Raw genomic sequence first — 13,800 nt, 5'->3', positions numbered from 1 at the left:
TGAAAGAGATAAGTAGAGGGGAGAAAACTTTTTCAAAAATCCACTAGTTAATATCGTGAGAGAAATAAGACAAAATATTGCATCCACAAAATAAGAACAGGGGGCTATAAAAAAGGAAAATTAAACCATGATGGTCAAGATGAAAGACAATAGAAAACCTGCAAGATAAACATATAAAAACTGCCCTAAGAGGCATCTCAAAAAGACAAAGCAATGGAAAATAAGGGAGAAAAGATGAAGAACTAGACAAAAGTCAATCAAGCACCAGTCAGTGTGTATAAACATTAGCCTCTTTGTCAGTCCTCTTTATAAATTTTCCTTTTTCCTCCTCAATACTGAGTATCTACTACGTAAAAGACCCTGTGGGATGAGTTCAATTTTTTATAGGAAATATGACAGATAAGTCCATGATGGACCACATTCTGAGTTGTTTAAGCTAAAGGTCACAAATGGATGTTAAACAAGAGAAGTGTCATTTCTTGCCTGGGTGATTTAGCAGAGCTGGGCCCTGAAGTTTGGTAAGACTCCAAAGCCCAGAAGCCTTCAAAGAAGGAAGGATATTCCAGGTAGAGGGAATGGAGTAGGCAGAGGGGTGGAAGTCCCAAAGAGCTCGGAACACAATAATGAATTCATGAGAACACAATAATGAATTCATGAGAACACAATAATAAATTCATACTGGCTGAAGCACAAAAGTGTTTAGGAGGAGGTATTCATAGTCAGGGAGGCTGTGATGCTAATCGAGAACCACAGCGGGCTTCTGTCATTTAGGAGCTGTGAAGACAATGCTGTCAGGTTCACACTGGAACAAGGAGTATCCCCAGGCTGGATGTTACTGTGGAGTAGGGAAAAGGGCACTCAACCAGGAGTCAGCCGACTTGCCCTACAAATCCAAGATTATACAGCAGGTCACTTAATCACTCTGGACCACAGCTTCTGCAAATGCAAAAATGAGGTTAGAGATGAGTTACTAAAGTTTAAAATTTTGGTTAGGAAAGCTCTGCAATTGTTCAGGCACCAGGTTATGAGAACTTAGACTCAAATGGTGACAACAAGGACACGAGGATAGGAGCAGACTAAAACCTTAAGAGAAAAACCTTAAATAGAACATAGGTTAAGAAGCATAGCTGCATCTGTGGATTAATCGTCCAGAAAACAGAAACACAATCGAATTCAGAAGGCTACCTGCAGACGATCAACATGAACCTTGACTCCTCCAACCATTCCCTTCTTAAAGGCTGCCAGCATATCTAATATGGGGTTGAACCGGCTACCTCTAAAAAACACAAACAGATAAACAAAATATGTATATTAACACTGGAATGAGAAATTAATCATCTAATATTGACTAAGTGCCCCATACATATGCAAAGCACTCTGCCACACACTAAGAGGGATACAAAGGAATTCAAGACTCTGCTCTTACAAGGTTCACTGTGTAAATGGTGGTGAGCCGTGTGCACTGACCTCTTTCATTGACCTACCTGATATTGTCTTCCCGGATGAGAACAAGGAAAAGCGGACGTCCATGCATTTTCCAGTACTGTTTAATGAACTGCAGTGCATTCTGTCAAAACACAAGAATGAGACAGGGTGTAAAGGCACACCATCTGAGCTAATCAGGATGCCTGACCATTAGCGGCAAAGAGCCAAAAAAAAAAAAAAAAAAAAAACCTCATATATCAAGACATGTTCACGACTGAACCTTGGATAAAGTACACCACTTGGGGATAGAAATGCTCTAATGGGCTGTTCAGGTGCACACACATTAAGCTGGAAACCATTCTGACTTCAAACTTTGTTCTTAAAAATAACCACACATGTTCTAATAAATACAGTTCAAGAATGGTCCGGGGGGAAAATGGTGCCAGGGTTATCATCCAAAAGATTAATTTTCACTCCATGTGAATGTGGATTTATATCAGAGCAAGCAGAAGAGGTTAGACTGAATCTAGACTGACCATCAGAAATGTGGAGGAGCTCTTTATTTGACTGAATTTCTATCATCACCATCATGCTTCCATCACACTTAACCATGTGCCGGCCATTGTTCTGAGTGCTTTACATATATTAATTCATGTAATCCTCACAATTAGCCCTATTATCATCCAAGTTTACAGAGTAGAAAACAGGCCAACGAAGTTATGTAGAAGTTATATGATCTTGCCCAAGATCACACAGTGGTGGAGTCCAGATGTGAACCACTGCAGCCTGGCTCCAGACTCTGATCTGAATCATGATTCTAAGCTTCTCTGCTCTGCAAGTGGAAAAGGGAGGAGAAGGGATTTAGCTCACTGGGAGCTAAGAGTTAGCTGAGCTTTTACTGGACATTCTTCATAACCAAAATTATCTTGTTAACTCAACTTCTGCTCAAATGGAGATAAACTGCTGTTGTACGAACATGAGTCACAAAATAGTTCCCCCTCTGCTTTTACAAGCTTTATCATCTTATTCCATTTGTGGGAAGGCATAACAAGTAAAGCCATACAACCTTATAAGACATTGCCCATCTGTTATTATTCTAATGCTGTAAGTAATTTGACTTTCCAAAGCCACACAGGTGTTGTTTTACATTTGTATTTTACACTGTGTAAACTTTAGTATGGTACATACCCAGGAGCATGCAATTTAATAACATGATAAAATCAGTGGACACGAAGTCATCCCATTTCAATAAAACAGTGCTCAGAAGCTACCTTTATATCATCTATTAGCAGTAAAACATCTTGAGACATGTAGAAATCACTTAGGTCAAAGATGATGGGGTAACAAACCACAGTCTTTCCCAGAATTCGATAAATCTGTAAGGCATAATTTTTTAAAAAAGAAAATATAAAACATTCCAAAGACAAAGATCAAGTAGCATAAGTCCTAATAAAAATTAGAACTGATGTTTAATTCTGAATAAGCGAATAAAATAGCTTGTGAAATCCACATAGCACTAAGAAATTTAAAATTTTCTTGACTGAATCAGTAGGCTCATAAATTGAAAGCAGTCCATGTCTAATATGATCGGAAATGCCTGTGCTTGAGTAAACATTGTCACGGTTAGGTATTTTAAAAATTTAGAAATAATATAGCAGCTAGATGCTTATTTATTCCTAGATGACTTCCATGATAGGATGCAAAACAAATAATAAGATTTACTTGTAGAAAGTAGTACTTTAGATAACTAATCCAAGTACACAATGAAATACGAGAATGGATGCATGGCAGATCAAACACCACTTCAGTGTCAGGTACTGTAACCTGAATGATGCTGCACCTTTGATGTACCGAGGCAGCCGATGGGCCTGTCTGGCCTTCCGGAGAGTCCCAGCTTTTCATTGACACCCAGGTGGAAGTAAGCCTGTGAGACACAGGTTTGTAAATCAGAGTTAGGTAAGAATCTATGCTTATCCTTTTTGCCCCCTTCTTCCCCTATTAATTTCTGATCTTTCCAGAGAAAAAAAAGGCCAGGAAAACCTTATTAATTAGACTGGTAGGAAAACAAGCCAGATTTTGGGGCACTAAGAAATTCGAAAGCAAAACTACTGCTGATTCACTGAACGAAAAGCAAAACTACTGCTGATTCGCTGAAAGCATTCTGGAATTTGAAACTGTTCTTACATTGTCATCAATGTGCAATTTACAAGGAGCCCTGGTGGCACAGTGGTTAAAAGCTTGGCTGCTAACCAAAAGTTCGGCAGTTTGAATCCAACAGTCACTCCCTGGAAACCCTGCGAGGCAGTTCTACTCTGTCCTATAGGGTCTGTCCCTATGAGTTGGAACTGACTCGATGGCAATTGGGTTTAGTTTTTCTGCCTGATTCATAAAAGATCACACAAAAGACAAATGTTTCTCTATAATAAAAAATATGGCTATTTCAAAATTTTAAAAAGCAGGCCCATAGAGCCCTTTGTAGATTTCCACCTCTGCATATTTCCTATCAAAATAAAAAAAGTCTTCATTGATTTTTCTGATTACATGAACTTTATGAAAAATTCAAGGCATATGTTAAAAGTAATCGGTCCAGTAACAGCCCTCGAGGCAACAGTGACTCTCTGTGGTATATGCTGAAGGGGGTTACTGGTTGTGTAATCCTCATCAAACACCTAAAGCACAGACAAGGTTACACACTGTAAAAAATACATAGATAAATAACTATTTACCCGTTACATACATATATCCATATTGTGTACATTACATAAAAGGGTTACATACTATATAAAAAAAAAAATAAAATTAGTCATATATAATAAGAAGTCACATAAAATGTTAAGTATTTACCTCACTTTGCAACGGAATGTTCCTACCTCCTCTGAGATTCCACAGTTCTTTGTACTAACACCTACTATAGCCCTTGTCAAAGTGAATTGTAATTAACATTTTTCTTGTCATACCACTAGACTCAGAGTCTCTGAGAAGAGAGACAAATTCTTTTTATCTGAGGGCCACACACAGAGCTTTGCACAATGGCAGGTGTTCACTGACAAGTGAGTAAGTGAAATGCCACATTCAGGTCATCTGCCTGCCATGTTGGCCTTTCTGATCTTGACTGCATGTTGTCTGGTAGAGTATACACTCTCCTACCACCAAAAACAGCAAAAAAAAAGTACCTGCTAATATAAATGAAAACTGGAAACAAAAACAAACAAACAAAAAAACCAGATCCAGGTTTATTTGCTTTGAAGGTATGTTTATCAAAGAATAACCTTTGTTACTTTTCTCTGGAGCTTTCAGTTGGAGACCATAAAAGTGTATCATCAGAAACAGCCTGCACCTGAATGGTAAGTGTGAGCATCTTAGATTCTGGCTTCCTTCGCTCCCCTTCCAGGCTGCCTCCTTCCCCTGCTTATAGATCCTGAGATCCCTTTCGGTTTCATTTACTCTCTCCTAAACAACTCCACCATAAGAAATCACATCTTGGGGTGATTTTAAAGTGTTACATACTCTAGAGGTCCCTGCATTTCCAGTCTTATCTATAAGTGGAAGAAAAGACTCTAAATTTGTTAGAGGAAGTTTAAGGATTCTCGAAGGGCTGGTGCCTTGGTGACTTGACACCCAGCTGATGGCCTGGGTCACTTACAGGTAAGGTCCAGATGGCTGCGCAGCAGCTATGGGGCCCTGCATTCTCTCATGGAATGTATACCTCTAAGTTTTCATTCTCCTGTAGCATTGAAACTTTGGCCACAGCCACTTATATCAACTTGATCAACTTGACATGGATCACTTGAGAGACACTATTATAAACACTTCTGCCAAATGCTAGTGTGTTTTTCCTGTATTTTTTTTTTTTTTTTACCAACTTCCAAATAAAAATGGTAGTTCATGAATAACTAGTCTAGTCGGAGTCAACAATTTCCTGTCCTTAATGAGCAGCAATAGTCCTAAACACACACACTTGTGAATCCATCTGCAAAACAGTGTATACAGAAGCTCAAAGGTCACCTTTTAATCCTATCCCGAAGGGATATATAACTGCATTAAACGTAAACTCAGAAGTTACTTTATCATTACTCTGAGACCCAGCAAGGCAAAGGAGTAGTAATTACTTCAGGCAAGAGACAAACGGAAGTAGGAATTACCAAAAATTATTTAGTTATGAGAGGATTTTTTTAACAGGAAATAAAAGGGAAAAAAATCAGATCAAAATGTAAAGGATAATTTTACACATGTCTACTAAAATTAAGCCTACTTTGATATTTCAGTGCTCAGTCCAGGTTAGTTATAGGCTTTAACAAAGAGCAGGAATCAATGGGACCTACTCATGACTAGCAAATGAATATAATGTCCACACACACACACACACACACAGTGCAGTTGTGTTTAGTAACAATGCCCCATAAAGGGGGCTTCTTAACCTAATCAGAAAGGCTTTCAGCTTAATGATCCCATCTCAGAACCGGATTTTAACCATGTGATTTGCCCGTAAGCTGAGTCCAATCATCGTGCTCTAGTACCTCCCCAAAGAGAAAGCCGAGAGGCAAAGTCACTTACTCTCACAAGCTCCTGCTGAGGCCAAATCTGAATAGGTTCCACCTGTAGAGGAGTTTGAGTCTGAATACCATACGTGTTGAGAAAAACTTGAAGGCTGAAGCACACAGGGGAAAAAAGAGAGACATTTTCAGACAATGCATTTATAGTTCAGGAAATGACGACGGATGAGGATAAGGCAGAGACCATGCGTAACCTGGGGTATGCTGTTAGCTGTTAATGTCAGCAATGTACCATCCGCACTGGAATCCAAAGGCCCTCTTGGATTCCCCATAAAACATCATGTGGGTGTTCTGAGGTGGGAGGGACGGCAGGAAAGATAAGCACTGATGCTGGAATCCTGGTAATCTGTTTGCACTAATTTCTCAAAATCATACTCTAGGCAACACTGGTACTGGTCATTTTAAGAGTCGCATCGACTAGAACTATTTTTAAAAGAAAGAGATGCTTTGCTGGCAGTTAAAATGACATTAATGTCATCCTTCAAACCCTCTCAAGGAATCTGTGAAGTTAAACACTGCTACCATACTCAATGTTGTAAGCATAAAGCAATCATTCCTTCTCCCCCCCGCCCCCCCCCCCCAAAAGAACACACCACCCATCTGGATTTCATACCGTTGGCTTTCTGCTACAAGTGCTACATGAACTACCAAATCATTTTCCAGTGGGCCCTGTAATAAAAGAATAAGGGAGGGGGGAACATTTAAAAAGATCTGGTCATCATTGGTTACAATGAGAATCAAGGACAATATTAACCATCTCTAAGCAGTTCATTAAAATGATGGATACTAGCTGACTCTAAGCAGCTGCCTTTCTTTCCTTACTTTCTACTGCCTACTAATCAATTTGATGGTGTAGACAGAGTAATGGAACACCAAGGAGTGGAAAGCCATAAATCTCACTGCTATCAGAGGGCTAGCCTGTCAGCTATTTTGAATGATGCGTAAGAGCAGTTTGGAGACTGAAAGTCATTTTCCATCATTTACCTCTGAAGGGAAGAGGAGGAACTAAAAATAAAAACCCAATTTATGTACTCTCTGTAAAAAAAAAAAAAAAAAAAAATGTGAGTTAAAATTGGTCCTTTGACATCTTGACCATATATAAGGTTATTCCTTTCCTTGTTTGCTAATTTTCCTTTGCTACCTTACACGTCATAATAGCTTCATTCTGATATAGAATTCCTGTGATGCTGAATGAACTACCCAGTTGACTATGTAATTAACACCATGCTCGTTAAGTACAAGCTGTTGGGCTCAATAGTTCTAATCAAAGATTAAAAAAAAAAAAAAAAAATTTTTTTTTTTAAATCAAAGATAGTGTTGGATATTTCCTACTCCTTTTTGTGTGGAAAAGATTCACTACTACAACGTATATCACATATTGTTAAAATGAACCCAATTTTGAGTTGGTATATATATACTTAATAGAGATTTAAAGGCATCAATAAATTACAGTATTAGAAGGCTCTGAAAATACTGATCAAAAATAACTTCTTTACAGTAATGAATCCAACATTCCCAATACTATGCTATAAAACATTTGATTTACCATGTCAGTTCCTCTCCATGGTATTCAATATGCCACTAGAATTTATGTATGATGGAAAGCAAAAAAAAATACCAGGATACATATACATCAGCAATAAACATCATACAAAGGGAAGGTTCCCAGAATCATCATGAAAATGCCATTTCAGGCAAAACTCTGTGTGGTTTAAATGAATATATAAGAAAAATACAATGTAACAACCCAACAAAAATAAATACACATTAAAAATGTTACAAAGTCTATTTTTTATTTGATAAAGAGCTTACACTTTAATGCGTCTCAAACGGATGAGAAAAAATTACTCAGAGTTTCATCAATTTCTAACAACAAATGAAAAAGATAAGGCTTATTTTTCTCAGACGAAATCTAGTATTTACTTAGTTAAAGGGAGGAGTAATCTCAGAATGGGTCATTATCCACAATCTTCAAGACAATAATGAGATTCTTAAATAAAAAGCAAATGAAAACATCGACTAGAATACAGATGGTTTTTCAATAGCAATAAACAAGGCAGCTCACTGATGCTAACTGGCAAATTGGTATCTTCTTTTGAATCAATAGGCTTGTTTCTTACGATAATATTGTCCCACTCAAATATCAAAACACTCAGATCTAACATGGCCACTGTGCATGCTCCATCTCACATTGAGCGTCTGGTTAGGGGACTATTAGGTGGCTGAAGAATTCTTTTATTGTAAAAACTCAGCATTTTGGAAAGTTCCAAATCACACACTATCTACCATAAGGAGCCTGGGCCTCCGACTCCGGTCTAGGTGTGATCCCTCACTCCATTCTCCACCCACAAGAAGAATTCAGCATGGCAATCCCACCCCAACGGCTCTCTTCTTTTCACTGCCAGAGTGGGAACCGTCTTTTCTCTTTTTTAAAACCATTTTTCTTCAAACCGCTCACACCTTTCTGATAGTAATTACCATCTTCTACTTCTGAATAGCCTTTCTCTAATAGTATTGTAATATTTTCTGCATTTAGTTCACAAAATGTGTGTGTGTATGTTACTGATGTTGCATTTATGATGCACCATGGTGATGTGACAAGGTGAACACAACACAGCTGTCTCTCCCTGAGGAATTTGGCGTCTATGGCGAGAGATGGACGGCTTTCACATCCGTGTTTACTATCAGGTAATATCTTTCTGGTAGTAGAGATCTACCACAGTGAAACACGGCTGCAGGGCATGCATTACGTTACACTGTTGTTGGGTGCTGTGAAGTTGATTTTCGACTCATAGCAACCCCATGGGATAGAGTAGAATTGTCCCATAGAGTTCTCTTGGCTGTAATCTTTAGGAAAGCAGACCACCAGGTCTTTCTCCCACAGAGCCACTGGGTGGGTTCCAACTGCCAACCTGTGGTTAGCAGCTGACCACTTAACTACTGAGCCACCCAAAACCAAAAAAAAACCCAAACCCATTGTCAGTGAGTTGATTCTGACTCGTAGCGACCCTATAGGACAGAGTAGAACTACCTGACAGGGTTTCCAAAGAGCAGCTGGTGAATTCAAACTGCCGACTTTTTGGTTAGCAGCTGAGCACTTAACCACTAAGCAAGCTACCAGGGCTCCGTTATGTGGAAGTGTTTATTGTGATGGACATTTAGGTGGTTTCCAATTTTTCACTTCTGCAGAGAATGTAACAATCATCTGCATGTCTGAGAGTTGCTATGAGGATTTAGGGAGAGAACAAAGTGTTTAGCACAGTATTTGACACATAATAACACTCATTCCACAAAGGGCAGTAGTAATACTTGTTTCAACAACCTGTTGCCATCCAGTCGATACTGACTCATAACGACCCTACAGGACAGGGTAGAACTGCCCCATAGGGTTTCCAAGGAGAGGCAGGTGGATTTGAACTGCCGACCTTTCGGTTAGCAGCTGAACTCTTAGCCACTGCACCACCAGGGCTCCACACTTGGCTTCAGTTGTACTTATTGTTCTTTTCATACCTACTCTAGGACAGCTAGCTTCTCCTCTCTTGCTTGTTGAGATTTGCTGTAACACCTATGTCAGCCTAGATCCCAGTGGCTCCCACTGTTCTAAGACACTAAAACGAAACCTGTTGCTGTTGAGTCGATTCCGACACATAACCATTCATTATCCCATTTTTATCTAGTTAGTAGAAATCCAAACATCTTTTAAAAGAATTTTTCATTTGACTTACCATCTTTCTTAACTATTACCCAAGTTTTTCTTCTTTTATTTCTCATAGACTATAACTATTTTCTTACCTTCCCCACCTTTATGATGCTGTAGTCTGCCCTCTAACCTGTTTTGTCTTTAGAAATGGGCTATCTTCATACTTGAATTCTTCTTCTATTCATTACCCTCCTTTCTCTTTCTCATTCACTCTGGTTAAGTTAAATTATGACAACTAACTAAGCAGAAAATTCTATGTATATATTTCTAATCATGACCTTCTTCTTGAGTTCCAGTTCCAACTTTTTTTAAAGTGCCTTCTGGAGATTTTATCCTGGCTATTTCCAAAGTTCATAGTTCTAAAATCAACTCTTCATCAACCCCACCCACACAGACAAACAGGCTCTTATTCATGATCCTTCATTTAATGGATTATTCCAGCTCAGAACCTCCTCCTCCTCTTTGAAGCCTCTCTTCTCCTTCCACATCCACCTAGTCACCAAAATCCTGTGCCTTCACAAAATGTCTTGAATCTTTTTTTTGTTATCTCATAGCAGCATTCCCCATTGAAAAATAACAGTAGCAACACTTTACATAATACTCTACACTTAGCCAGGCACTGTTCTAAGTGCCTTAACAAACCATTATCCCCATTTTACAGATGAGAAAAATGAGGCACAGAAGGCTTAAGTATCTTATCCAAGGTCACAGAGCTAGCAAACAGCAGAGCTAGAATTCAGACCCAGGTCATCTGACTGCGGAGCCCGGGCTCATAACCACTCACTTTTCCTGCCTCTCAAACAATGGAAAGAGGGTACGTTTTAGAACCGAAAGACCCATATACAAAACCCATGTTGTTGATTCCTCCAGCATGACAGCATGATCCTGGACATCCAATAGGTGCCTTAAACTTACCATGGCCAAAACTCAACTACTGACTCCCATCCTTAAATCCATTCACCTCCAAAGCATTCCTTAACTCTATAAAAGGCTCCAACCACTATGTACTCATTTGCTCTGGACAAAAAATGCACTAAGTCATCCTTGATTCCCCTTTTTTCTTCACACCCCACAACCAGTAACAGTTTTTAAAAAAAAAAACAGACTATACTTACTGAGCACCAGGCAGCCATATTAGATCATTTACTTGTACTTTACCTACATTAGATTACTATATTCTCATCTACTGATGAGAAAACCAAAGCATCGAGTGCTTAGAAACTTAGCCAACATTTTACAGCTAATAAGTGGCAAGGTACAGATTCCCTTGGGCAATTTAATCAGTCTCTTAGCCATTAGGAAACCCTGGTGGCTTAGCGGTTGAACGCTATGGCTGCTAACCAAAAGGTCGGCAGTTTGAATCTACCAGGTGCTCCTTGGAAACCCTATGGGACAGTTCTACTTTGTCCTTTAGGGTCGCTATGAGTCGGAATCAACTTCAGAGCAATGGGGTTTTTTTTTTTTTTTTGGTCTTAACCATTATACTATACTGTCTATCTCTCCAATATGCTGCTAACCCATCACCAAGTCCTGCTGGTTCCACCTCCAAAACAAATCTCAAACACACCACTCCTCTCCATCACGACTGCCACCACTGCCCACTCAAAGTCGTCATGATCTTTCATTGGGTCAGCTAACTGGCCTACCTACCCAATCTTGCAGTCTCACCTCACCCTTTCATACAGTCCATCCTGCAAACAGCAACAAGAATGCTTTTTTAAAGTGTGAATCAGATCATGTCACCACCACTAGCCACACACATGCATAAAAATATATATACCCTGCTTAAAACACTCAAGCGGCTTCCTATAACACATACAGCAAGAGCCAAACTGCTCATCTACAGGCTATGTGACCTAGCTCCTACCTACCTGTTCCCTCTCATGTTCCAGCCACACTGGACTTCCCTCTGCCCCTGGAACATACCAACTGTGTTCCTATCATAGAGCCTTTTCATTTGCTGCTCTTGCGGTAGGAATGTTTTTCCTCCAGATTGTTGCATGAATCTCTTTTTATAGTGCAGGTCCTACCCACCGCCCCTTGCTCATGGCGGCCTTCCCTCACCACTGCAGCCATAGTTGCTCTCCTCAGGCACCTCCACCAGGCCCTCTCTGCCACTTTATCGTATTTCATTTACATCATAGTATTTATTGGCTCCAGAAATTATACCATGCTTTTTATTATTATGTGCACTGTTACTCTTTCAATGATCTATCTTGGTCTGGGGACCACTGGGACTCCAGTGCTTCAACCAGTACCTCGCACGCTACAGGTGCTTACTATTTAATGAATGCCCAGGTGAGTTTCTCAACTGTTTTTCTATAATATGGGAATAATAATATTTAGTCTGTCTACCACATGGGGGGAAGATCAAACAAAAGAGGATATATAAAATATTCCCAAGCTTTCATCTGCTGAACAAATGATACCAATACTATTATTTGCTGTTACCCTCTATGCCACTTAACCTTACTAAGTCTCAGTTTTCCTGTCTGTAAATTAGGAATAAGAAAAGAATCTACTTCACAGGGTTATGAGGATAACACATTTAAGCACTTAACACAGTGTCTGTCATTTGGTAAGTGTTCAAAATCATTAGCTCTTTCATCAACTCTGGTAATACAACCACAACCCTGCAGTAGGCTTCCTCGGTTCTCTACTTCACACCTGCCTCTGCCCATCTTCTGTTCTTTATAAACAAAAAAACCCCATTACTGTCGAGTCGATTCCAACTCACAGCGACTCTATAGGACAGAGTAGAATTGCCCCACAGAGTTTCCGAGAAGCACCTGGTGGATTCAAACTGCCGACCTTTTGGTTAGTAGCCATAGCACTTAACCACTATGCCACGAGGGTTTCCCTGTTCTTTACAGTCAAGTTGATTTTGTTATACCAGTGATGTGCACAAAGTAAGTGGTTAAAATGTATTTGCTGAATGAATGAAGAAAAGGAAAGGAGAAGCTATCAGCTTATCTGCAGATCTTGGAGTTCGTCGATCTTCACAGCCTGAGAGCGGGAGCCCCGCTCTCCGACATGCCAATCTTGGGTTCGCCAGCCCCTGCAGCTACGTGAATTGAGAGAAGCCTCTATCTTGATACACAGATTTGGGACATTTCAGCCTCTACAATCATATGAGCCATTTCTTTGATATAAATCTCTCTCTCTCTTTATGTATCTTCATACGCTTTACTGGTTTTGCTTCTCTAGAGAACCCAGTGTAAGACAGTAATACTTAGGGCATCATCTCTCTACTCCAACACCAGCATTCCCCAAAACAGAGCCCAGGCCTTCCGAGCACCTCTACCCCCTAGTGGCTGACTATTGCTCCCCATTTGCCTCCCATCTGCTCCACTTAGCATGCTCCACTAGAAACACCAGTTCACTCAGGTCCGTCTAAGCTTCTGCCTATCGTCCTGCTGTGTTTGCACTGACCCTTCTGTTCCTTTCTGTTTACCCAGGTCCTGACTCACTCTTGCAACCCAGTCTCCTCCAGAAACTCTCCTAAACCTCGAAGTGCCCGTGTATCTTCTTCCCCTACTAGCCAGAGCAGGTGCTATCTACAGGAGTCACTTGGCACCTGGCATGACAGCTTTTTGGAAGGGCTACTTAGCTTTTTGCATATACATGGTAACTACAGAGTGAGCCCCTTGAAAGGCCCCTCATACTCACTTTTCTCACCTAGATGTACACAACATATTATACTGAAAGAAAGGCACCTGGTACTCATTTGAGAGTGTGGAAGAACTTTTACAGCATACCTTGCTCATAAGCTGGGCACCACCTGTATTAATATTGTAACTCATCTTACTCAAAATTTAAAACTACAGTAATTAATACACTGCATAGGCATCTGTCTAGACTCTAGTTTCTAAATTACTCAAATCAGGTCCAAGTAGTAAGGCAGGAGATTCACAGCTGGGAGCTATAAATAAAACCGCATAATTCAACTTTCAAAGGGCAGGCAGAGAAGCTTTACCATGAATGTGCCCCAATGGCTTTTCTTCTCCTTTTTTTTTTAATTTAATATTTAAATAGAGAATTCATTCACATATTCAAAAATCAAAAATTATGAAAAAGTTTTCACTGACATCTCTCCCCCACCTGTGGCCCGCCCCCCATCCC

The 13,800-nt window shown here is 39.9% G+C and overlaps 1 protein-coding gene across 9 annotated transcripts in view; it reads right to left on the bottom strand.

The window, feature by feature from the left end:
- PHKB (phosphorylase kinase regulatory subunit beta) overlaps positions 1 to 13,800 on the bottom strand; it is a 248,057-nt gene that overhangs the window by 43,431 nt on the left and 190,826 nt on the right. For all 9 annotated transcript variants that reach the window (XM_023555674.2, XM_023555679.2, XM_064274128.1 and 6 more), the window contains 6 exons: positions 6,592 to 6,647; positions 5,980 to 6,073; positions 3,266 to 3,349; positions 2,697 to 2,801; positions 1,485 to 1,567; positions 1,186 to 1,276 (listed from right to left, as the gene is read on the bottom strand). In XM_023555674.2, the coding sequence (XP_023411442.1) occupies positions 1,186 to 1,276; positions 1,485 to 1,567; positions 2,697 to 2,801; positions 3,266 to 3,349; positions 5,980 to 6,073; positions 6,592 to 6,647 (513 nt within the window). The remainder of the gene's footprint in view (positions 1 to 1,185; positions 1,277 to 1,484; positions 1,568 to 2,696; positions 2,802 to 3,265; positions 3,350 to 5,979; positions 6,074 to 6,591; positions 6,648 to 13,800) is intronic.

Source organism: Loxodonta africana, chromosome 21 (assembly GCF_030014295.1).
Source record: "Loxodonta africana isolate mLoxAfr1 chromosome 21, mLoxAfr1.hap2, whole genome shotgun sequence".
Classification (NCBI taxonomy): Eukaryota; Metazoa; Chordata; class Mammalia; order Proboscidea; family Elephantidae; genus Loxodonta; species Loxodonta africana.
This window is presented reverse-complemented; position numbering and strand designations above follow the sequence as displayed.